This window comes from Anopheles funestus, chromosome 2RL (genome assembly GCF_943734845.2).
Source record: "Anopheles funestus chromosome 2RL, idAnoFuneDA-416_04, whole genome shotgun sequence".
NCBI classification, from domain to species: domain Eukaryota; kingdom Metazoa; phylum Arthropoda; class Insecta; order Diptera; family Culicidae; genus Anopheles; species Anopheles funestus.
Window position 1 is genome coordinate 87,936,283 of NC_064598.1, and position 24,807 is coordinate 87,961,089.

Genomic DNA, 24,807 nt, shown 5'->3' on the forward strand with positions numbered 1-24,807 from the left:
ACAAACACGGTCCTTTTCCATGCGGTGGCAGTACGATGATGGCAGAAAACCTCCGCTATTGTGTAACTGCAGCCATGGATGCATGTGAAGAACGCGGTGAATCTCGCCAAACTTCACAATATCCGTGCGTAGTGGAAATGGAACGGTTTGTATTACCGTCGCTTATCGGTGCGATCGTCAACATTAAGCGGTTTTAAGCGTTCGCATATAGACAACCTTTCTAAAAAAAGAAAACAAACACAACTCGCCCAAAACGCACTCGCACCGTAAAGGGAAGAGAATTGACACTGACTCCGGTTCCGCCAAAGCGAAACAATCTACAATGGGACATCTCGGTAAGCTGGGAAAGATTGTTATCGGGAGGTAAGAACACAAGAGTCAAATCTAACCTTGCGGTGCTTTATACGTGATCCAGATGTTATGTTTAGATACTGCTCAGTTTCTACCTGTTTGGATCCAATTCTCAGGATCTTGCACACTTACACGGTAGTGCGTTAAACACTGTGTGAATTATGCAACGCAATCAATCCCACGGATATCCTGCCCCAAGTGAATAGTTGTACGAATTCTTGACACTCTACCAAAAACCTTACCTTCCTATACGAAATCGGCTTCCAAACACCATTTTGATGCTTGTGGAGATACTTTTAGCGCTTCACCGGAACTTGTTTTGACAACGCCGGTGACCCTGGTAGATGGGTAGTTCCGGAACTCTGAGGAATCTCACCAGAAGATCTGACGCGGATAACACACACGGGTAAGCTGCTTGGAAAGCAGCTGTACGCACTGGCACAATCTCTCGGCAAGATCGATCTCTGCGACCTGCGAGATGAAACACTCACACACACACACACGTTCTGCTAACCCAATTTCGCGCTGTGTGGCTTGCCTGGAGGCTAAGGAGGGTTATATTTGTTTCACGTCACACACCAACGCACATTATATCTGCCACTAGTGAGAGATACAACACCACCACCAGGCAAGTACACGATAATGATAGATCTGCTCGATAATTTTTCACATTAGGAGACTTTCACCACAAACGGATGATCTTGATCCAGCAAATCAGCTGATTCACACTTGATGGCTTACTCTGTATGTATGTTTGTTTACTTCACATCTCTACACAACCGTCTACTGATCAAGTAGTGTAGACTTTATCGACATAGAGGATTGGTCACTACTTAATGCATTGACTTAATTGGTTCTTAATATTCCCCTAGAATTCCAACCTCAAAAAAGTAAGGTTTTCCAAATAACATCCACCTGAACATGCTTCGTCGATTACACTTTTCCCCTTCTTTCGCTTTCTCGACGAGTACAAGGGATGATCACCAGTGCCACGCATAGAAACTCCAAACGCAAACACTCGCACCTTTCCCCACTCTTTCTTACGTTTGCACAATCAGACCGGGAACATGTTGGTTAGGTTCTACGTTATATTTCCACCCTTGTGCACTAAGCTCAGCAAGGTCATCCTCTGGCACAGGAGGGGTTGCCGTTCGAGTTACATCAGGCGTAACAGCGACAGTATCTTTCTTCTAGCTCTCACCTTACAGCCGTACAGGGCTGTCGACTGTTGTGCACTGTAACCATTTAACGAAAATAGCAAACTACTCCCAGTTGATGGTATGCATAAATGTAAATTCACTAGCAATCAATTTAATGCACGCACACAAATAACAATCAGAGCACACGAAAGCTAGAAAGCAAATTATCACGACATTTGCTAAGTCACGCGCAAATAGAAAAAGAAAACACGAACGCGAATTCGCAACGATCTGGGTGCGCGACGATGACGGTACGTCCGTACGCTACGCAATCCAGCGATCAATTGACGTGTGTTTGCGTTCTCTCACCGAAAATGGGGAGACTACAGATCCCCACCATCTTGTGGGGGTGATCGTGTGTATGCTCTTCATTCCAGCGAAGTATGCTCTGAGCACGCTCTTTATAACGGTTTCATTCGCTTGCTCTCTTCATGTGTATCTGTACGAGACCGGTGTAAGAGTAAAGGTTTGAGAGTTAAGTCAACCATGGAGAGTTAAGTCGACGAATGGTTGATCAAAACAGAAATGATCAAAACATTCCTTCTGAGTCTAGCTAGCTGGTGGTGTAGATGGACACACCAACGTGGTGTAATTGAGTGTGGTGTAACGACGATTACCGTGTGGTACAACATAAACCAAGAGAATGTAACATGCATGCGTTTATGCTCTTTTTCTCTCCCCGAAAGCAGGGAAAACGGCTTATGTCAGGGTTTCTAAACCTTCAACGTCAAAAAGAATGTACCAGTATTTGTATGAACGATAAAGAGACGAAAAGTATCGGTGGTGCCGTGACCAGGATACATCTAACAAAATAGTTAAGTTCATCTCGGTGTGTTAAATGCATAGTGGATCATCTGTGACTATTTAAAACCTTTTTTCGTTAAACAATTCCTCTTCCTTCATTACTGTGTAATAATGCAACGGATGGTTTAATTATTGTCCGTTTCATTTTCCATCGCCCTGAGTTCGTTCAAGGTGTTTTTTGCACTATATTTTAGCACCGCCATATCGCCATGAATGATTCGCTACCCATTTTTTTTGCCGTTTTATCTTAAGGTGCGACAGCCTTAACCCGTCATGTCGACGGACCGTGCGATTAATCGACCACCATGTGCGCACGCTGCTGGTGTAGGTCATCCTGTCGGTTTCATTTTTTGCCTTCTGGATGGTTTAAGCTGTCGTACGTTCCACGTTTGCAGCAAAGGGAGAATCAACAAGAACGAGCGTTACACAAACGAAACCAGGGTACAACCCTTACGATTGTAACCACACCGTATCCCTTCCACTGACGCAACATCGTTTCGGAAGATCACGTTTGTTTGCAACCTTTTGGTAGGTCCCCAAGTAACTGGCTCGCTTAGGTTGATCGTTTCCAGTCCGCAGTACAAAAAAAGGCAACTAGTAGCGCCGAAACGGGACTCGTCACATATTTTTTTTCGGGCATAAAAGGCCATACCACCCGCGCTTGCATAGGACGGACGTCTTCACCGTGGCAGGCAGTTTCCGAGTGGGTGCATTTGTCTAGCAATAGCCACCCAGCCTGCACCTGGAACTCGATCTGTCACTAGACACCCCTGTACCTTCGAATATTATAACCGAACTCTGCAGCCTAGATTAGTGCACGAACACCGACATCGCAGTGTCTCCCAATAGTCGTTGTCGCATGAGTGACCCAAAAACGCAAGGCTCGGACAGCCCACCAACTTCTTGCAATTTGAAGTCCTACACAAACGGCCGCTGCAAAGGTAATCGCACATGATTGATGGACGCATGGTGGCGAAATCGCACCCGAACGTTACGCTTTTGAACAACAAAAAGCCCGAATTAGCGGGGGCTGTGATGCTATTGTGCGTGTGTTTGTGGCTAAGGAAAAAGGGCTTGCACTCAGCCGGGATCAGCTAGTACCCTCGGGGAGTGATTGGATAAACTTTATGTGAACGAGAAAAAACGTCTGCCCTGACAACCCCTTTGCAGGTGAACGATGAATGGATGGATTAGTTTGATTAGCTTAAAGCTATCATTGGACGCATTTGTTGCACACAGATATTCCGGTCACAGGGCAATCGTGCTACCAGTGGTCCATATTGTCACTGAACTGAGGGCAAGATTGCCTTAGGTGTCAATGCGCAGTATGCAACCGATTCAAGACCAACTGGAAGAGTTGCGTAAAATTATCACTAGACATTGAGCTAATCCGTTCAGTGCTTTTGTAACACATTTTATATCAGCACGTTCCACGTGAGCGTAATGCCTTGATCACCTTCGAGCAAACAACAAAAAAATGAAGCTGTCAGAATGGAATAAGTTAGTTGAATTAATATGAGCCATCAAACTCATAAACTACTCTCCCCGGGTGCATCATCATTGCAGGAAGTCATCTGCGGTGGCAGACACTGTTGGAGACAAGCACCATAAAAGGTTGATTTCTTACACACCATGCTAAATTGCGGTAATTCCCACCGACATGGGAATCGTTACTAGACACGCTGGACCTTGCAACAGTGCGCATCCACAGCTGCACTTCCATTCGCTGCTGACCATGCGATGTCGGATCTTGGCGTGGAAAGTGAAACACGAACTGTGTTTTTTTTTTTCTACAATCCATTCTGTCACCTCCGGTCGATCGGCGCTCAGTGGACGAGCGTTGTACCAAGATTATCCCGATTTGGAAAGTTTCACTTTCGTCTAGTGGGCTCTTTTCTAGAGCACTTCACCAGATGCCCGATCGATGCAAAACAAATGCGACAGCTACGATCGTGTTCTTCCCCTTCGTGTGCTATACTGATTCCGCTCCGGAGCGGCAAGGGTTGTGGATAGCGAAAGCGGGACGGTCTGCCCAATTCCTATCCGGGTGCGATCTCCCTCACTTTTGGGACACCAAACTGGTCAGACCATCGAGTGCCTGGTGGTTCGTTTGCATCGAAACGAAACGGCTTAAACAAGCCAATTTTCCGCCAAGACACTCTCGAAACAAACCGTTCAAGTTTGGCGGTTGGGTGATGACTTCGGCCCGTTCGCTTCGATGCCATCTGGAGCGTCTAGCGCTGACCTATCCTTAAGGTTTTGCTTTCAACTCGTGCCGGGGCTAACAGCTTTGCAGAGACGTTATTGCACTCGCCAGTCAAATCAAACTCAGCTAAAGGTTCATCTAAATTGGATGTTTCACCATCCTTAGTGGACTGTGGTAAACAGACGGCCCGAGGAGGAATGGGAAACTTCATGCCTTTTGGGAAAGAGATTGAAAACGATGTGCTTTTTTCTTTACCAATGGAGCTTAGTGACGGTGTAAAAGTTCACAACCAGCCTTCCCTGCTATTAGAGCCCTATTGCATGCCTTCGCACTGCTCTGCAAACAAAGCGCGACGACGATCAATATGGGGATTTTCTCCTGAAGGTGGTTCCGTTCTATAGCCCCGCAGGTCACTCAGCCAACGACGGGTGTGAAGGTGCGATCCATCGGATCAGCTGCATAAGCTGAACATCTTAATGAAAGCACCAGTTACCCGATCCGCTTCGAGGTGCTCCAACGAAAGTGGAGTAACTTTATCCAGCCCTGGGTCTGAATTCAGTCATTATTACCGGCGCACACGGACTATCTGATCGAAATTGATCCATCGATTCTTCAATTTATGATGTTCCGTTTCAATCCTCTCCCTCGGTTTCTTTCGCCCATAAAACTGGAGCTGTACGGTGTTTTATTGATTTATGGAGTTCATTCTTTGATTGGAAGTTGCAGCCGTTCCTAGACGAACGTGAACGATTTTCCCCTTTTTGTGCTTTGTTTTTACTACAACACGGTGTGCTACACTTTCGTACCGATCACTACCGGAATGAGCCCTGCAGGCTGCTTTCGCGAGTGAATTCACGAACGATTTCTGCATTGGTTTTGGCTTCGTTTGTTATGGTAATGCGTAGTCGTCGTCGCCGTCGTCTAACTTGGAGTAGGTCGTTATTGGCAGATAGCCAATACTCGATAGGCACGGATGGCGCGCTGGGAGTTGTTCGGTGATTTTAGCCAACCAGTAGAGTGCATTGATCTCGCCCAGAAAATACAAACCAAAAAAAAAAACAGAAACCAAAAACCCTTTCCTCGGGCGGTAAAATCTCACTTTCAATCTGGCTGGCGAGTCTGCATGCCGGAATAGTAACAAGTAACGGGTGGCACATGCCGTGATGCATTACAATTCCCGTGGGCCGTCTCACAACAGGTGATGAAATTAAATTTCCACCAACGAACACTGTGTTTCGGCACTTTTTATTTCTTCTCGTTTAAAAAGCATGAGTGTATGTACGGTGCTGAATTGAAAGGAGTTGAGGCGATGTTTTGCAAACCGTTTCTTAAATGATCAAGCTAAAAAGTAAAATAAGACACAACCCCTGTTGGGGGGGAACATTGTGTCTAGGATCTTCTCAAGATGCTGCTCATAACTAGGTCATTCAGCTACCCCCGGGGTAGTTCTGAAACCGGCATCCACCTTCAATCAAATAGCAATAAAAATACAAAACCACAAATTACAAACAAAAAATTGCAACCAATTGCAAACCGCGTTACAGTTGCACAAGCGCACTAATAAATTCCAGTATCATATTATCATCTCCACTCCCGCGGTACAGGATGCTGCTCACCGCTGACGGGTAGGACGGCATTTCTTTCAACCGACTGCAGCCGACCCGTGCGGAGCGTCAATCGAAATTCGTTGCTTCACCACAAAAATAATGTAACCTCGATTTTCTTTCCATCTCCGCCTGTACGCGGTCAGAGTTGAAAACCGACGAAATAGTTGCACGTTTCCGAAACATACCACACAACGGTGAAGGAAAAGTACCAGCAAACAGCAAAAAAAAAGGTAACTAAATGATACCGAGTACCATCGGCTAGGTGCGAATTATGGTTTTAAAATCGCAGTTTTCTGCCGTTGATCACCGAACTCTCTTTTGTCGGTCGGTGGAAAAAGCAAAAGCGTAGCAAATCGTGATCTTATTGCGGTTATGACAAAAATATTTCACCCCTAGCGTGAGTGTATTTTTTTAAACTTTTTCGGGGGATACCTTTTCTTGCATATTTTAATATCGTGTTTCTTTTGCTACCCTTTAAGAGGGTGTGGCTGAACAGCCTAAAATGTGTCATGGTCGATAAATTTGACACACTGTGTTGCTGCTGCTGCTGTATTTATCGATCGTTTCTTTACCGTCAAGGTTGTGTTCTACGTAACGAGGAGAAATTATTATCCTGTTATACTGTCACAGGTCTAGATGTCCATTAAATGGTTCAATGTGTAAGACGTTATTATGACACCAGTCATGCATGGTCATTATGAGTCCCGCAATGGGTAGAATAGTATTCTTTAAATAAATCCATCCACCAACAACACACATTAACTCATGCTCGGGAGTATCCTCTGAGATATGTCTAACTTTGAGTTCATGCTACGTAACGCCCTTGGTGCCTGGTTGCATGATGATCTTAATTTAACACATTCCTTCCACCAGTGTTAAATGACCATTACCTACAGGAATTTCCCAAGCGTTTAAGATGGTTCGTTTGCACGTGGATTGATGTCGCTCCATCTGCTCCTCAACATGGAAAAGAGATTTAAAACTCATTACACGAGAAGAAGAAATATTCTTGCCCATTTCACCTTTGTTAGCATGGTGATTTTTTTTCGTGCTCTGAAGCTGCAGCTAGTTATATCGGGGTAGCTCCCATTAAAACTTGAGCCATTTGAAAGTTTTTCCATAGCAAAATAAAATCTGTTTAGAGCAGTTTCTATTCAATTATTGTGATACTGATTAAATAAATTTGCTCACGCCTGCACAGCATTTTACGGTATCGACCATCATAAACTGACTCTTTTGAAGCGTTCAAATTCAAACCGTCTTGTATGGCTCATTAGCTTGGCTGGGTGTTGAGCATGGCTGCCCAAAAACCACAAACCAAGCCTATGCTTCTATATCATCAATTTGTTGTGGCTAATTTTTTTGCACTTCATAATCGCCTCACTAATGCCTTCTGCCCACGATGATCTAGGCGGCAATAGGCACCCACCAGAAGTCTTGAAAGGCTCCTAATAGGCCGATCGGTTACGATCCTCCAAAATGCCACCGATGACGTATTGCCAAGCAGTAAGTGAGAGTAAACCGTGCAGATATACAGAAGAAAGAGAAAGAGAGAGCGAGAGAGAGAGAGAGAGAGAGAGAGAGAGAGATAGGGACAAAAATACTACACTCTCAAACAAATAAAACGAAAGCTCTTAAGCATAACCACCCACCGGCTCAAACACTTTAGACCTCGAATGATAGGTTTGTTCGATCCGGTGCAGCCGCGCATCGGTTCCAATAAATTTGCAGTTGCAAATATGTTTACAATTTACCCGCAACACACTTCATAAAACTTGTTACGCTATCAATGCAGGGGTGTGCACCGCATTGTGTGCTCGAGCGACCACGAACGGCGATTTATTTAGGCGCCAGCTATTTTTGTAAGCCGCACTAATGCTGTTTGAAAGCGAGAATGCCGATGGCGATTGGTAATAATTTACCGTGCGACACGGCGAAAGGAGTTCCTACCGGCGCAGTGTGCTCTGTTGAATCGACTAAAGTATCCCTTTTGATTATATGCTTCTTTTTGCTCTTATTGTACGCAGTTAAGGTGTGAATATTGCACATTACTCAGTATGCCGCTGTCCTTTTGTGTGATAACATTCAGTTTAAAAGGGGTGTGAGGTTGTCTGTACATAACTTCTATCCGAACCCTAATGAGCTCACTCACCACGAGGAGTTTTAGCGACTCTTTTTCCACTTACTCACTCATGAGTGTAAGCATGTGGTGAGTCGAGTTGCAAAAGGAGCAAATACGTGAGTTGAAACGAAAATGTGCGGAAAAAATGCTTTTTTTAATATTTTTTATTCTCTTTTCAATTTAAAGCATTATTTGAGTGAAAAGAAACTTACTATAACAATTTCGCATGAAAATAAAACAAATTTTTAAATTTTGCTAAATTGCTCAAAAAAATGGCAAGGGGTAAGCCTTATGAAATTTTCGAGTTAAAAATATTTTTTTTATTTTTTTGTTATTTTTTATGCTTTTCTTCTTTTAAAGCATTATTTGAGTGAAAAGAAACATACTGCAACTAATTCGCATTAAAATATATCAATTTTTTAAATTTTGCGAAATTGCTCAAAAAAATGGTATGGAATTTGGTTCCTCGAATAACTTCTGACACAGACATCTGAGGGCATGGCCGTCCAAGAAGAAAATGTAGCCATTGGTGCCATCTATCGACCACAGGTTAAAGATTGGCGATATGTTGGATACCGACCGAGTTATAGGCAAAACTTGGTGCAAAAATGAGCCTAGGAGATTGGTAAATTTAAAGATTTTTTTGATTTTTTTATATTTTTAAGCTTTTTTTAAATTAAAGTGTTATTTGAGAGAAAAGAAAGTTATTGTAACAATTTCGCATGAAAATAAAACAATTTTTTAAATTTTGCTAATTTGCTCAAAAAATTGGCAAGGGGTACCCCTTATGAAATTTTCGAGTTGAAAATATTTTTTTTTTTGTTATTTTTTATGCTTTTTTTAATTTAAAGCATTATTTGAGTGAAAAGAAACTGATTGCAAAAAATTTGCATTAAAATAAATCAATTTTGAAATTTTTGCTAAAAAAAAGTAAGGCTATAGTCTTAGGAGATTTATGCCGGGTTTTTTTATAACTCCGATATGAGTTTTTAAACGAGCTGACTCCTAATAACGACTCATTCACTCTGAGTTGACTCACTAAAAAGAGTTGTTATTCTCATCTCTACATGGAATGCTATTTTTCTAAACCATAACGAAGCAAAAGCTATGCCATAGTTTGTGCAGAAAGACACCCTCACCCCTTTAAAGAGAGCTTTATTGGGGAGCTTGAAAGTATTGGGGTGAAGTAGTGAAGCTTTCGTTGGAAGCTTTCCACCAGTCTCTCAAAAGAAGAGAAGAGCTTTCAGTGGAAGCTGCGCTGATCGTTAGCACACAGCAGCACTTTCGAGGCAGCAGTGAGTTTCATAGCGGAATATACAATAAAACATACTTTTTGCAAACGTAAATAATAAATTGAAAAATAAATTAAAAAATAATCAGAAAATTCTAAAAATTATTAAAGTATTATAAAACATAACATGCAGCAAAATAAATGATTTTTCATTCACTTTTATCCACTTTCATGTGAAATTTTAAGAAGTACAGACAATTTAAGACCCAACCAAATTTCAAACCATCGAATAAGTACATAATTAGTTTCTTCTATTTCTTTTACCACTCTTAACAGAGTCCAATGTAGCCTGTTATGTTAACCGTTTAGCTTACATTGTTAGCTACCCTTTTCTACTACACAACATGCGTACACTCTCGTGTTTTACGAATGTTCCGTACCGCAAATGTCATCGGATTCATGTCGGTAAAAAAACCGATGCCCTTTACCGGCCCACCGAAATCTGAACGACATTTGTTCGTTTCTGTATGGGCGCTCCAGTTCCATAAATATCGTCCACCCGCCCGTCCGGGTGTCGGGTACGAAACGATGAAAGAAATCGTGTCGACACTGAAAACAGTATTATTGAACCCGAAAGGCAACGGGAAAATGGGTAATGTCACATACTGTGTCTTGGGTGGTTGCAAATCTAAACCACGGCGGGGTGGTCAATAAGCTTTTTTCCCGCGTGTCGCGTGAATCGTTTACCGAACCATTGAAGAGCTAGAATCGAACATTAAAAAGTGGTTGACGTTTTGGAGGTAGATGTTCTCGATTCACACCACCCCGCATTTGAACAATGTTACCATTCACCATAGGGTGGTGTGTTTGCTAGTGCACACGATCTGACTCATTATATCATTTGTGACAAGGGTAGTAAAACTACCGTCCATTTTGACACCGAACACGATCCGAAACGTGCCGACGCTTCTTGAACGGGCGTTACTGTCGGGGCTGGATGGTAGCACTATCTCCGCGAAAACTGTCCATCCACGGCACGTTGTTTTTGATGGCCAAACCAAAGCATGGGGGGAGACGAAAACGTTTTTCCTCACAGTCACGACACGTTGTGGAGGAAGAGAAGAAGAAAAAAAAACTTTATTCGCCACACCATCCAATCGGCTGGGATTGTGTAAAGAATGAAATAAAAGCTCATTCTTCGGTGTGGTGCGCACTGGTGGTGTGGATTACTTGCTCCAGGTAGGTGATGAAATCGCGATCAAATCGCGTCGGAAAAATGTTCACGAAGAGGTCCCGATTGTTTCTTGAAAGATGCGACAGCCGACAAAGCTTTTTTCTCTTGCGTGACAGCAATAAAACTTGGCCCATTCTTTACGGCGCTATCGCTTGCGCAAGAGTAGAATATTGCAGGTGATCTTGGTTGTTTCCTTCAAGCTTTACAAGCTTTGGTGTTTTGTTGTGAAAGAAAAAATCTTTTCAATTTAGTTCAATTTTTACATAAAACAATTACTGTCAAAAGCATACCGTTTTCCATTCGAAAATGAGCTCGTTTAAAACGATTTATTCTAATGACATTTACTTAGCAGCGGGTGGCATAAAAAGTGTCCCGATTGCCTGTATGCAGTTTATCAATAAACCATCCATCAGCCATCCGTACACGCACCCGATCCATACAAAGTGGCACAGTGAAAAGAAGAGCGACACCAGGAGTGCTGCATCCAATCTTTGCTAATGAATGCCGAACCCGAAGCGCGTCGATAAAGTGCAAATATGTTGCAGCGCGCCATTAATTGCAGTCGGTTTTTTTGTCGTTGTTGTTGCTGTTGCTGCCGATGAAATACTTAACACCGAAAAAGGAAAGCACTGTGCCCGGGTGCCCTACCGCACGAGAGCAGTGAAACGATAAAAATCTAAACCGTTTGCCATATAAGCGTGCGGGTGGGTAACGGTTTTATTTTGTTGCGGTGAGGACACGAAGCATGAGAAGCTTGGTTGGTGATTTATTCTGCTTCTTAGTATCTCTTCTCCAGCCCACTTCCAGGCTGGTGTGCGGTTCCAACCGTCACGGTACAGTTTTGCGAGAGGAAGTAGGAAATTGTAGGTAAAAAAAAACCAACCCAACCCGAAGTCGTCTAAGTTGAAGACAACGTTTCCTACAATGACACAGCATCCCATACGAATGGGGGAAAGGGGTAGGGGGTGCAAGAAAGATAAAAGGTTCCTCTCGGTGTGCCTTTGCTGGAAAGGAAAAACTAAGCACAACCGCCAACTACTTCTGTCAGGTACGCTACACCGTGTTGCTCTGGTCGGCAGTTGATATTTATGGCAACCTAATTATCGTTTGCTGCTGCTGCTCGACGGGTGTCGGTAATTAATCAGCACCGATATTCAAATGGGGTCAAAAGCTTATGGGTTCCGGAGTAGATAACCCCGTGCGCCGCACCGGGAGGATCGTTTCCAACACTCACCGACAACATTCGCCTAAGGTCGTCTTTGTGCACTAATGTGGATCAAACCGAAAAGAAAACAAAAAACCCATTTGTTTGAAAACGTGTTTCGACTATCCAAGCGCCAAACGATTCAGGATCAATTAATGTCAATGTAAGGGAGAACCTTTTTGCCCCTATATAACCCTCATAGGCTGCATTACAAATAAAAAAAAAACACAAGCAAAACAAGAGCACAACTAAAATCATGACCGATCAAACGATTCAACATTAATAGGTACCGATACGATTTGATCCCACTCAATCGTTCAAACCACCCGGTCAACCGCATGGGGTTCTATGGTGCAGAAATAAAAGCACCGAAGAGAGCCTCGATGTTGCCAGCACCGGTAGGTAGATTCGTGGTGGTCATAATTTGATTATAATAAATTTAAACCCATTAAAAGGCAGGGCTGCGCTGCCGTACGTGCGATGCAGCCTTCAATGTAATGGTAACGAGCCTCGGCTCGATTCTTCAAACGGTTGTACGGTTGTAAATGATTCAATTACAAAACCTCTGTCCAGGTACTCGGCGAGATTTAAAGATCGGTTCGTTAGCTTGAGCGTTACCCACCGCAGATGGGGTCCGTCAAAGTGTTTAGAAGTTACCGAACGATATCCTTTATTTGTTGTCTCTTTGTTTTGTGTGGTTTCCCGCTGCAGTACTCATTTTTTAACCCGATAATTAAGGTTTGTCTCAGCTCGCTTTAACAACCACATACAGCGAACCCCTCAGCCGGTTAGTGGCATTTAATAGAGGTTTGCTTGGGTTCAAAGTTATTGCTGGATTAATCCTGCCAGTATCCCACACAATGATGTTGTTAGCGAACGTGTTCCATTAATTATCTGCATGTAATATCAGTGCACACATTAATATTCGTCACCTTGTAAAGATTGGAAAATGCTGTCCAACCATGGGACAGGAATGTTCCATAAGAATGGCCAAATTAATAAGATAGTTGGATAATATGTTTGCCTAACCAAAGAGCACTTGTATGGCCTTTATGATGACAACATTAAAACGGTTTCTTTCTTATTAAATACTTCAAGGACACCTACCTTTTGCTTCCCATCGAAATGAGCTGCTGCTGCTGTTGCTGGAACTGCTGATGCTGTTGCTGTTGCTGCTGCTGGTGTTGATGCTGCAGGAACTGTTGCTGCATTTGCTGCAGTGTTGGCTGTTGCCCATTACACTCGGCCAGCGGTTGCACTGGCATGCGCGGTTTTAATGGTGGCGGTGGTGTGGTACCATTTTGCGAGACACCATTCATTTTCATCAGATACTCCGAAACGGGCATCTGTTGCGAGTTGTGAGCACGCTTACGTACGGATATGCGTGTATCGGATTGTCTACCAGCAACGAAGTTAGTCTGCTGTTGTTGCTGCTGCTGCTGCTGTGGTGACACATTCATCATCAATCCCGACTGTACGGTTGCCGTTGATGTTTGTTGCAGTGGCAACGATAGCCGATGATGTTGTTGATCTTGAGATGGTCTACCGTTCGGTACCATCTGATGGGACAATCGATGATGATGATGGTGATGCATTGATTGCATTGACCCACCATTGCTTATCGTGGAAGCCATCGAAGGAACCGTTTGTGTCTTTGCCATACTCGAAGCTGGCCGTCGGTGCACATTCGTCGGACCTTCCGCACCGGGTGAACACTGTTGTGGTTTCTTCGGTACCATCGGTGGCACCACGGCAACATTCTGTTGATGTTGCCCACCAGGTGCTGCATTGGCGGGAGAAAGATTCTCAAAGGTTGAAGCCCGATAGAGACTCTTTTTGTTCGTCTGACCGGCGAAACTGTTTCTCCGGCTAGCGGAGTTCGATCGGCAGTCACCGGAATCGCTCAACTGTCGCATGTGGCGTAACAGCTCCGGTGGTGGCGGAGGCAACGGTTCGTCTTGATTGATCAGCAGTACGTCCTCCGTTGGTGTGAGCATCGGAGGAGGCGGTGGTAACTCGGGACTCGGTATCCGAAGCATTGGATTTTTAGGTGGACGCTCCGGTACCCAGTCGTCGAGTGCTATTATTGGACCCATGATCATCGGTCCGAGAAGATCCTTGGAGAGTTGCTGACGTTGCTGTATCAGCTTGTCTCGTATGGAGGAGTATTCGGAAGCAGATGATGTTCTAAAATGAAACGTAAAAAATAGATTTATTAAATGCGCTCAATCTACCCAACAAGAATATCGACTTACCTTCTCACCGTAGCCATGTGGGCTGAAGGTGAATACGGTACCGCACTACCCATCGGAAGCATGGAGGCGCGGTTCCTCGGCGGAGGCGGTGGAGGCGGCGCACCATCAAGTGTAGAGATCATTTCATGACTTTCACTCATTGAATCACCCATGCTAGAGCCCGGAGCACTGGGTAACCCATTTGCTGTTGCCGACGCTAGAATCAACGTGGCGTTACTGATCATTTGCTGCTGATGGTGCTGGTGGTGATGATGCTGCTCTGGTTGTATGCTAGGCGGTGGTACAACCTTGTTCAGCAGATTCATCGTATGAACCGAAGCAAGCTGATTGCGCAGATTGTTCACGGCCAACTTATCCAGTTGTTGCTGTACGGCAAGACTGCTCGGCGGAGAGTAGCTTCCCATCGAGAGTGATGCACTGGACAGCTCCATCATGCTACCGGCAGCGGACGAATACGCACTCGATATGGACGAACGCTGCGAGTGTGAGCTGATGACGGACGTTGATACACCGGGTGGACTTCCCCCAGGTTGTAACTTTGTGTTGGAGGTTGTTCCCGGAGATCCTCCCGCATTGGTAGCACTCCCACTATTGCCGCCGGACGTTATCGATAGGTTAAGCGAGCTCGGCCGTGAGTGAATGCTTTCGCGGGCGTGCTGCTGTTGTCGCTCGAAGTACGAAATTACGGCATTTTTCTGGAATGCCTTCAGTGATGGATTCGAGACACGATGCGTTTTACTTGGATCGAAATAGGTGTAGCGCTGCTGTTGTTGCTGTTGCTGCTGCTGCTGCTGCTTGCCAGGGGATGTTAACGAAGGATTTGAAGACCCATTGGAGATTGCTGACAAATTGTGTTGATTGTGGTGGGATTTATTTCCTTGGGCACCGCCACCACCTCCAGTAGTGCTTCCATTCAGATTCGATGTACTACTGCTGTGCAAATTTATCCCGTGATGTTGTTGCTGCTGATGCTTTTCCAGCTCGTTTATCCGCTCCGCCACCGATTGCCAGTTGTGGGAGTTGAGTTGTCTGTAAGATAAAGCGATTGTAGAGCAAACTTCACCATCAAAACTGCACCAAATGTACTCACTTGAAATCGAGCATCGAACCACCACCGTTGGTTTGCGGAATGCTACCAGTGTTACTACTGTTGTTGCTGTTGCCGCCACTACCACCTCCACCACCTCCACCACCGCCACCACCACCACTTCCAGGAGGTTCCGTGTACGTGCTGATAGGAAACAATCGATTATTGCTACGACTAGAGCGAGTGTTCGGGGCGGAACCGTTGGACGATTGCGTCGTCGATCCCGTCGGCGATGGTTGTTGCGATTGGGCACCAGAAGCCGTCGCACTCGGTACCGATCCGGTAGTGCCCGTACTCGAAGCAGATGACGGTGTATGATGGTTGTTGCCGGTAGCACCGTTCGCGTGCAAATGACTGTGCCGATGTGGCTGATGCCGATGGAAGTGATGGTTATGCTGGGGATGTGGCTGTTGCTGCTGCTGCTGTTGTTGCTGGCGATGCGTCACCATATGGTTGTGATTGTGAAGCGAGCCCGTCGACTGGGACACACCGCCGAGCGTCGATTGGTCATCGTTCGACATGTACAGGATGCTCTCGGAATTGTGGCGTTGGGGCGTGCGGACGCGCGAACTGTGCGCGATCAGCTGCGAGGTTGAACCTGTACGAGTAGGAGAAAAAGCCAAAGGAAAGAAGACAATGATCAGTCAAAGTTTGTTGTCGTGTTTGGATTAGTCAGCAAGAGATGAGTTGTCACGATTTTTTTTTATTTCACCAAAGTGCCAAGTGGTTTGGGATACAAGTTCATCGTCTTATTTCAACGATGTGTGCAAATGTTTACTCATAACTTTAACGCTCATTGCGTGGGGAATTACGGATGTGAATGAGTTTTTGCAGTTGTGAATATCAGTGTGTTTATCTTCTCCTCACAAAACAATTACAGGAAGCAGTGCAAGTTTTTGTGACGCTATTTAAACAAACGAAAAGATCAATATATTCCATAACATCCGGAAGAAAAGCAAAAGAAAAACTTTGGTACAATGAGTTTCGTTACCCTTACAAGCGTTAAAATATATAATCCCTTTAGGACAACGGTCATTCAATCAATTCGCAGTTGGTCACTCGACTACGATATTCTAAGGTCTATAAATTCACAATAATGTCCTCGTACGTCAACGAGTTCAATGCACAACTTCTCCATTCCGCGAGACATTTCAGTTTCTAACGGTTTTCCTCATTCCCGGTTGCGCAAGAAATTCGATCACCACACATTGTATTGTCCAGTGCACGGCCATCAATTTAACCTTTCGACTGCTCCAATCCCACACCCAGGCAAACGACGGAGGCGCCATGGATATTCTGAATTCTCGCCCATGTGTCCCCCGAGGGTGACGTCTTGAAATTGGAGATCGAACTCTTTCCCCCTTCCATCTTTCCAGATTCCAAACAATCCAGATCATCGATCCCGATCAGTTCTTCGATTCCTTTTGCGCATCGAAACCACCCGCAAGGCTTATGCAAATTATCGCCACCACCAATTGTGCGCATACTCAAGTGCGAAACACAAACCGCCGGCTTGATTGATTCATTGTTTTTGTGTGCGCGACAGACTCGACCAGCCAGCCGGAAAGTGGATCACTTTCCGATCGATCGACGAGACAACGGGAGCGATCGCGCCGAAAGGGAAATTTACGTCGATCACGCAACGTGCGATTTACATAGGAAACTCGGCCGGCCGCCTAGCAATCGGGCATACCGATGACGTACCCAGTAAGATTGAACGCGATTGCTGGCGCACAACACTGCGCTTTGGTTGCGATGGAATGCGAACGGCTCGTAACCCACCCCGGGCTTCGGGTTCATTCCGGTGGTTACTTTCGGTTTCGTTGCCGGAGCACTTTCAATGTCAACGCGTGTCAAATCCTTCGGGCGTCGATGAAGTCAGCGTCGGGCGTTATGTCTGTAGTTCGTGCAACGGGCATGGAGGCGTTTTAAACAACGGAGATTATTGAGCGGACCTCCTGTCGCCCGCGGACGGGAAGTCAACGACTGACCGACGTCTTGAGTGGTTGGTAACACCCGGAATAAACGAAGACGTTGACTACTCTAGCACAGTAATCCCCAAACTGAGGAGGGGGCAAGAACCCATAAAGCTTCGCTCATTAGCAGCAATCGATCGTAAAACAGTAAACTGACGCCGACGTCACAATTATTTCGCGGATTAGCGAAACGCTTGCTGTCTTACTTACTGTGGCAAACAAGAGTAGGGTTTTATTTTAATTAAGGCTTGACACGAGAGGAAAGCGAACAAAAATACCCTTCAAAAAGCAAACTTAACGTCCTGAAAAAAGAGCTAGCGTGGAAGATAAATAACCAAAAAAAGTATATTTGCGAAAAAATACCTTACCGAATTATACACGGAGGCGTCCAGAATGAGCTTTACTGGCGATTCTAATTGCAGTTATTTCGTTACAAGACATCAAATATTTAAAAAAAAACTGCTACAAAAAAAGAACGCGTGGTCGGACACCGGAAACCGTTTAGAAGTTGTTTGTTGGATGGCCTAAAGCTACAGATAATTAAGTTTCTTCTTGGAGACTAACGCATCACCGAAGGCGTGTAGGTACGGGCTCCGACAAGTTGCAACCGAACAGTCTAATGTCCTCGGGTGGTTGATCGACGTCTGCCGTGAAGTTACGTGAAGGCGTTTTAAGTGGCAATACCTTTCTTCTTTGTGTCGTGGTTGTGATGAGCGATTGAATTATAATTTTAATTTTACGACTTATTACGGTGTCGTACGGGTGTGATGTGTACTGAAGCTTTGCATTTCCGTAGTTCCTTTGTGTGAAACGCACGAGGGTGGGCAAGCTAGTCCCTTACGTTACGTCCTTGAACGTAACGCAGAGCAGATTTAGCAGAAGTATTTGTATTTGCTATCAACAGAGAGGAATATTCCCGATCATTAAGCTCATGAAAGTCTATCGATGTCACTTATGTCTGTAAAACGAACATGACAGTTTTGAGCTTAAGCACCATCAGACGTAATGATTACGAAGTACGAGACGTCTAAGTAAGGGACATGGGCGAAGTCCCATATTCTACATCCACATAACCACCGCCCGTAAGGTAAGGGTCTGTCATTAGATTCAATATTCACCCGTACCACAGAAGAGGTGACGATCGTAGTAACACGATGTTGAAAACTTATGGCCAACCGTCGGTAAGCTCTGTTTCCAGCGCCCTGTATCGATCGATCGGCCGTGTAGTGTCGCACTCCCAGATAGATCTATCAGAACGTTTTATTGCGGAAATCGCGTTGATTGCAATGGCGTTGATTCAATCGGGAGACTTCGAATCGTACAGAATGGACCGTTGCCGTTTCTTTGCACGCAACGGGTAAAGTATTTTATTGAGCGTCGTTCGTAATTGTTTTTTTTTTTTTTCATTCGTACCGATATTGCTGTAGTTTTGTACTGCAGTTCACGCCTTCGGTGCTTTCGGTTCGCACAAACGCATCGGGTTGGGAAGTTATCTGAAAGTAATTTCCTACGCGTCATAAGCAGAAAATACGACAGGATTGATCATCATTCTGCGCACATCCCATCCGTTCGCTTTGAAGGGTGGAGGATTTACGGACGATTTGTTTGTGGTGCGAGAGATGTGGAAAAAAAACCTCCACTGAAAGATGAATAAAGTACAACAAACCCTACGGATCCGGGACAGGAAAAGGGAATTAGACTTCTGGCAGCGAAGGTATGACCACAGTATCTTCACCAAACGTTCCATGATGATCGGCGTGATGATGGATCGATGATTGTTCGATTCTGTTTAATCCCATGTTACGGAAGAAATAATCCGCAAAATTATGGCCTATAAAATTTACGATGAATAAACTTTGTCCGTAGTGCAAAAAAAGGGCAAGAAAATACATTGCACAACATCACCACATCAGCTTGATGAGGAAACAATACTTCGATTCTCGGCCAGGAATCAAGAACCAAATTAAACTAAACTCAATTTCTTTGGCGTTTCTTTTGCGAAACAATGTTGCAGAAGGTGGATATGTACTGACGGGGTGCTTACCAGTGCCTAGTAGTGTATGCACTTTATCGCTACGTAAACGTTCGACGTCGAAGGAAGAGCCACGTTTTGGACAGTGTGCGGGGGGAAAAAAGAAACCAAGTTTATGACAACCATTTCCCAGTCATCGAATGTTCATTCTCATTAAAAGCAATCAAACAGGAGGCGATCAGTCCGCTGGCTGGTGTTTGGATCGTAAAAATGATCGTACCAGCTTCAATTATCAATCAGTAAGCTCAAGGTAGAAAGGGCCGGGGTGAAGTATTTTGTTCAAACTTTATTCTCACCAGCATCCTGCTCTGGTGATTAAATTTATTCCTTGAGTCAGGTTTCAAACGGGCAGGAAAGAAAATTTGACTTGGGACTTCAGACAAGAGCGTTTCAAAAATAATTTGTTGCTTCTGCACAACTATTACTATTAATTACTCTTCAAAATTTAAGAAGTTCCTGTAATTTGCGAAGTAAGATTTACCCTCTTCATGAAATGAAATCTCCACATATATTATTTTCGTATTTTTATTAAGCTTCTGAAGCTTTTTTATGCACAAAAAACACTAAAATGGCAACCCCCAAATTAATCCCTACGGGTAAAAATTATTGCACTATTAGTTAAAAAGCGATTTGTTTTCTGCTTACCCCCTGGCAGTTTGTACGCGTGTATGTATGTGTGTGGGATAACAACGGGGAAGAAGAAAAAAACATCCCTCGGAGACATTCATTACAAACCAACCACGAAAATGCATCCGAAAACGGCAACAGACGGCACACAAAAACCAAGCCCTATATCACGAAAATTGCACCTGCCACAAAACCGCAAACGTTAATCTCCAAGGTCGTGGCCACAAGCTGTTGGTTTCCTCTACGCTGTCCTCCGGTTTTGGACAAGAAAAGAGCAAGCCTCAAAGTTGAAGCTCTCCACAAACGGGGAACATACAGACAGTGAGTATCATCATCATCATCATCACCATGACCATGGACGTTTTGAGGCGAGGCCAGGTCAAACACGGCCTAAATATAATGCTCCAAAATCATGCAAGCTCGACCGCGTTCGGCTAATCATGGCCTCGGGGTGGGAAGTTTGAAAAACGCAGTACAGAATCGTACGACCGTACGATCCCTTGGGGGGGGAAGTAGAGAAGTTTGCAAAATACCACCGTCCTCTTTTGCAACTCCCCAGAGGATCAAGCTGGAACCCCTCTACGATCGGGCAGGGTTTTCTTTTCGCTCCTCAGTCGTCGTTGTTGCCGATCTTTCACCAGCTCTGTTGCTGTACGTTCCAACAAACGAGGTGGAAGATGCTCAGGGAAGGACAGTTTGTGCACAAATGAAACGCGAAAAAAACACATTCGCAATCTACCAGATGTTGATAAAGCAGCGGTTGGAAGGGCAGTGTACGGTGGGCTGGAATTGAAACCCGTTTCTTTTTTTTTCTCCCATTGGAGTGTTGTGTGTGCTTGGGTACATGACGTGCGCCCGCTGGCAAACCTGTTCTCGGATCCCGAAACCAAGGTGCTCAGTTCCCGGAGTCATCCGGTTTTTTTTTTTTTTGCGAACCAAGGAAGATTCCAAAGCCGCACAGAAATCGTTCTCGTGCATCAAACAGGCGGATGGACTGTAAAGGAACCTGCCCGGCCTATCGCAAACTTCAACAGTAGAACGAACACCCGTTCAGGGAAGCTTTGGTCAGATCGATACGAAAGTGCATTCACTTCTGCTTTCGATGGGACGACTTCTGGACGTGCTTTGGAGCACAGATGCTGCCAGCAGTAAGGTTTTCGGTAGAGGAAAATTGGCTTCAAATCTGATGGAAGAGAAATATTTTCGACTAAATTTTTTTTGCGCCATCTTTGTTCTGCTCTAAGTGGTTTGCGAAGTGACTGCTCCCCGAATCAGATTTTATTCGTTCTTTCACCGTAGTACACTTTACCGACCGTTTTCCAAGCGAACGGTTTATGTTGATCGTTCAAGAAGGAATATTAATACAACGCTAAAGATACGACCGTCGGTCAATGGCGTCGCAAAATTTTGAGCATTTAACCCGTAAAGGTTCGGGGTAGAGGTTACAAACTGCGGCAAGAATGTTAATCTAACCGGCCGGATATTACCATTCACCATCATTTTTGTGGCGAGAAGTTTGCCGGGTGGACATTGAACTTTGTTGTCGTACGTTGATAATGGAGGGTGAAACTTCGTGACTTAATTGTGACTCGATCGTTCGCGCATGATCACTCTCAGTATGATAGTGGCGCCCGGTTACTCTAGCCCGTTGACCAGTGGTGGAGTATTTGAATCGGACCTACGAAATGTGCCTTCGTATATATTTGCCCGGGTTCTTACCCGTTGGTCAATGCCACTCCCTAAACCAAAATGGACACGCTAACCATTAGGAGTTTTGCAAGGGTATTGGTAGGCATTGGAGCGAAACTGTTCGGACATTGGGCTGGGGACGCGTACATTCTAAGCCCAAGAAGCCCCTGAGGGAGAACGTCGATCGAGTCTAAATCCTTTTCATACGGGGGTCTACGATTTCTTGATTCAAAGCGTATAAAACCAGTTTTCCGTTCACGACCCAAACTCCCTGATCGAGGCCGCACTTCTTGGACACAATTTTCGTTGTCATCGAAAGGGTGGAGAACTACGTTAAAAAGCGGGGGTCTCCGCTCTAGAATCATGACTAGCGTACACGCGATCGTCTGATCGGCGGGGAGCTGCTGACTCGTGATCGTTTCAACGGTCAGAGTCCAAATTTCATGAACAATAGAATTTTGACCGTATCTTAGAACCTTTGCTTATCCACGAAGCAAACACGATCCGCGTGTAATCGCAAACATCAACTACTCCTCTGCTAACCATAACGACCGGTCGACATCATCTCGACGAACCTTCAGCCTTCGATGAGGTGGTGCCCTGTTTTTTGTTTTCGCAAAACAAAATAATTTATTGGCTGCCAGATCGAATTCAAGGTTCCAAAAGGTAGAGAAACCACAACGCGAAATGGTTTGTGCCCGTTGTCAGCCATGCTCTCACCACTGACCGTTCGGGCCCGTTTGCCACTTACACGGTGTGCAAGATTGCGACAGTATTCCAGACCGCGATAACTCCTATTTCCGTGGGCTTGGAATGAAGCGGAGGACGAGATCTGCATTCGAACCGTACACACGCACACACGGACAGCTTTACAAGCGCACGTATGAAGGCATTTCTTGTGCAGGATAAGCGATCGAAATGGTCAAGCGAAATAAATGCGTGATGCATTACTAAAGCGAACGCTCGGAGTTAAAATTATGTTATGTAGCTGCACCGGTGGGGTGACACACATTATATAGGGCTTTTGAATTTGTGGGCACCCGGTTCAGCGGTGGCAGTGACTTGTCGTAAATATGCAAATGTGTGTGTGTGTGTGTATGTGTATATAGCCGGAGTAACAAGGGTGCTTCAAATATGCAAAACCGATTCTGATGATAGTTTTCAGTAGAAGACACTCATGCTCGCACGCCTCACACTTACTCCGTGCTAAAATATTGCTAGGCGAGTCACAGATCACCACCACTCGGCCACTTTCTGGCTGTGGATGCGATCGTTCCCACAAACGCCCACCATCGTTTCGAGCCGTGACGGTGGTGTCTGTGGGTTAAAGATATTGGCTGATTTCCTTATTCACACATCTGCTAATTCCCTCTTGATGAGACATATTTAGGAAACGACATCTCTTCCCCATCTTTGACAGGTACGTCAAAAATTGTACAGCGATGAAGTTGTCAAGATGACGCCATTCTTGGAGTATATGTTATCTTAGTGGTGTTTTTGTTTCACGCCATGTTATTTTTATGCGAAGCAAATCCTTGCTTCTGTTTGCCTTATAAAGCAGGTGACCCAGTAACTGTCGCCCTCTATGCTAATTGGATGGTACGCATGATAAGTGTTCGCTTATGACGCAAAAATTTGTTTTATTTTTTTGTAAATTCCAAATTTTCTTTGCTTCCTTTTGTGTATTTGGATACGTGTTGTGAAGTATTAGAAGTTATTTTACCTTTACTAACTACTGTACTTGTGTTGTAAGTACCCATCATTAAATATCTGTACGAATAATCGAATAAGAAATAATGCTAGCAACAACTATTCCTCAAAATTATCGACTAAAGGAATAATTCCCACCCTTTCTACGATGTCGTTCGTCGTTCTTCACGGTGCTAGCTGACAAGACTTTGTCCAGTCCACCAGAAGAAATCCCTACTGTTGCTCTCTTTGCCGAGTAACCTTTATGGACGAACGACCTTTTCATCGCTATACACTGTAACTACGCAACAGCAGCATTGGCAATCACAATAAATCCATCACAAAATAAATAGTAAGCAATTTAACTACGAAACTAAACAAAACAAGGGTTCTTGCAACAGGCAACCAATCCCTGCAGGCAGCTCTCCTGTGCAGCCGAATGATCCGTTCGCTTCCTCGTTCTCAATCAAGCTATTTCCCAACCAACAGGACAGAAGCTATCTCCTGCAGGATAGCAACAGTATTTTACCACCACCGTACCATGTTTGCGATGCTGATGGATTTAGCAGGCGGATAAAATAAAGCACCTAAAAGAATCACAACCTTACAGAACAGCGTGCAAAGCGAGGTGATTTGATTTACTTCCTTTACAGCAAGAGCGCGAAGCCAAAATACAAACATTGCAGTAATATTGCACCCTTCGCCTGTGTTTATCTTTTTTCCGAATGGACCGTACTCACTCACCGTTCCCCGGATCTAAGTGGACAAAAGTGATCGTAATTGCACGGTTGGGCGAGAGATTATTATCCAGCTACACTAGGCAATGGCTGTGGAGTTCCGGCTTTAAAGATGCATCCACTTTGACAACACACACACACCTGGCACCTGGAGTGCCGGCTTAATGGGCGATGAAACGGACGTGAACGAATCGGAAGAATGTTCCTGCCACGAGCAAACACCCACAAAAAGGCACCCACACACCTGGGAGGGGGTGTCCCAACCTAGGCACCATTCGCGGCAATAAACGACACCGACAAGGACGTCGACCTTTCCGGTGCCCAGGGTTTACCGGCGGGTTGGGTGAGTAATTTGCGCGAGTAAATCGTCTTTCGCACTTGAAACGTAAATAATCGGACAACTTCGCTTTCCGTTCGCTGGGATGATAGTTTGCACGGTTGAGGTGATCGTCCTGTGATGCTCACGGTGAACGATCGTAAGGGTGATCAATTTAACATACTTTTGTTCTCGATCCTCGGCATCCCAAACGGCACCCGAGGGAACATTATGGATTTTTTTTTTTGCGTGATTACTTCCGTGATGGAGTAGCAACCTCCGCAGTCAAGAATGAATAATTTCACTGCTTTATGTGTACATTTTTTTCTGACAATCATGTTTCGATCTTTTTTCCCTCATCTTCACGCTGCTATTCATCAGATATTTGCATAAAAATAGTTCTTCCCGGGGTTCATTAAGATACCAAATGGAAAGCTACAA

General features: G+C 44.7%; 1 protein-coding gene across 4 annotated transcripts in view; it reads right to left on the reverse strand.

Moving 5' to 3' along the window:
• Nucleotides 1-24,807, reverse strand: part of LOC125762873 (protein Shroom) — a 177,848-nt gene that overhangs the window by 65,194 nt on the left and 87,847 nt on the right. For all 4 annotated transcript variants that reach the window (XM_049425448.1, XM_049425447.1, XM_049425446.1 and 1 more), the window contains 3 exons: nucleotides 15,304-15,898; nucleotides 14,214-15,242; nucleotides 13,066-14,145 (listed from right to left, as the gene is read on the reverse strand). In XM_049425448.1, coding sequence (XP_049281405.1) covers nucleotides 13,066-14,145; nucleotides 14,214-15,242; nucleotides 15,304-15,898 — 2,704 coding nt within the window. The remainder of the gene's footprint in view (nucleotides 1-13,065; nucleotides 14,146-14,213; nucleotides 15,243-15,303; nucleotides 15,899-24,807) is intronic.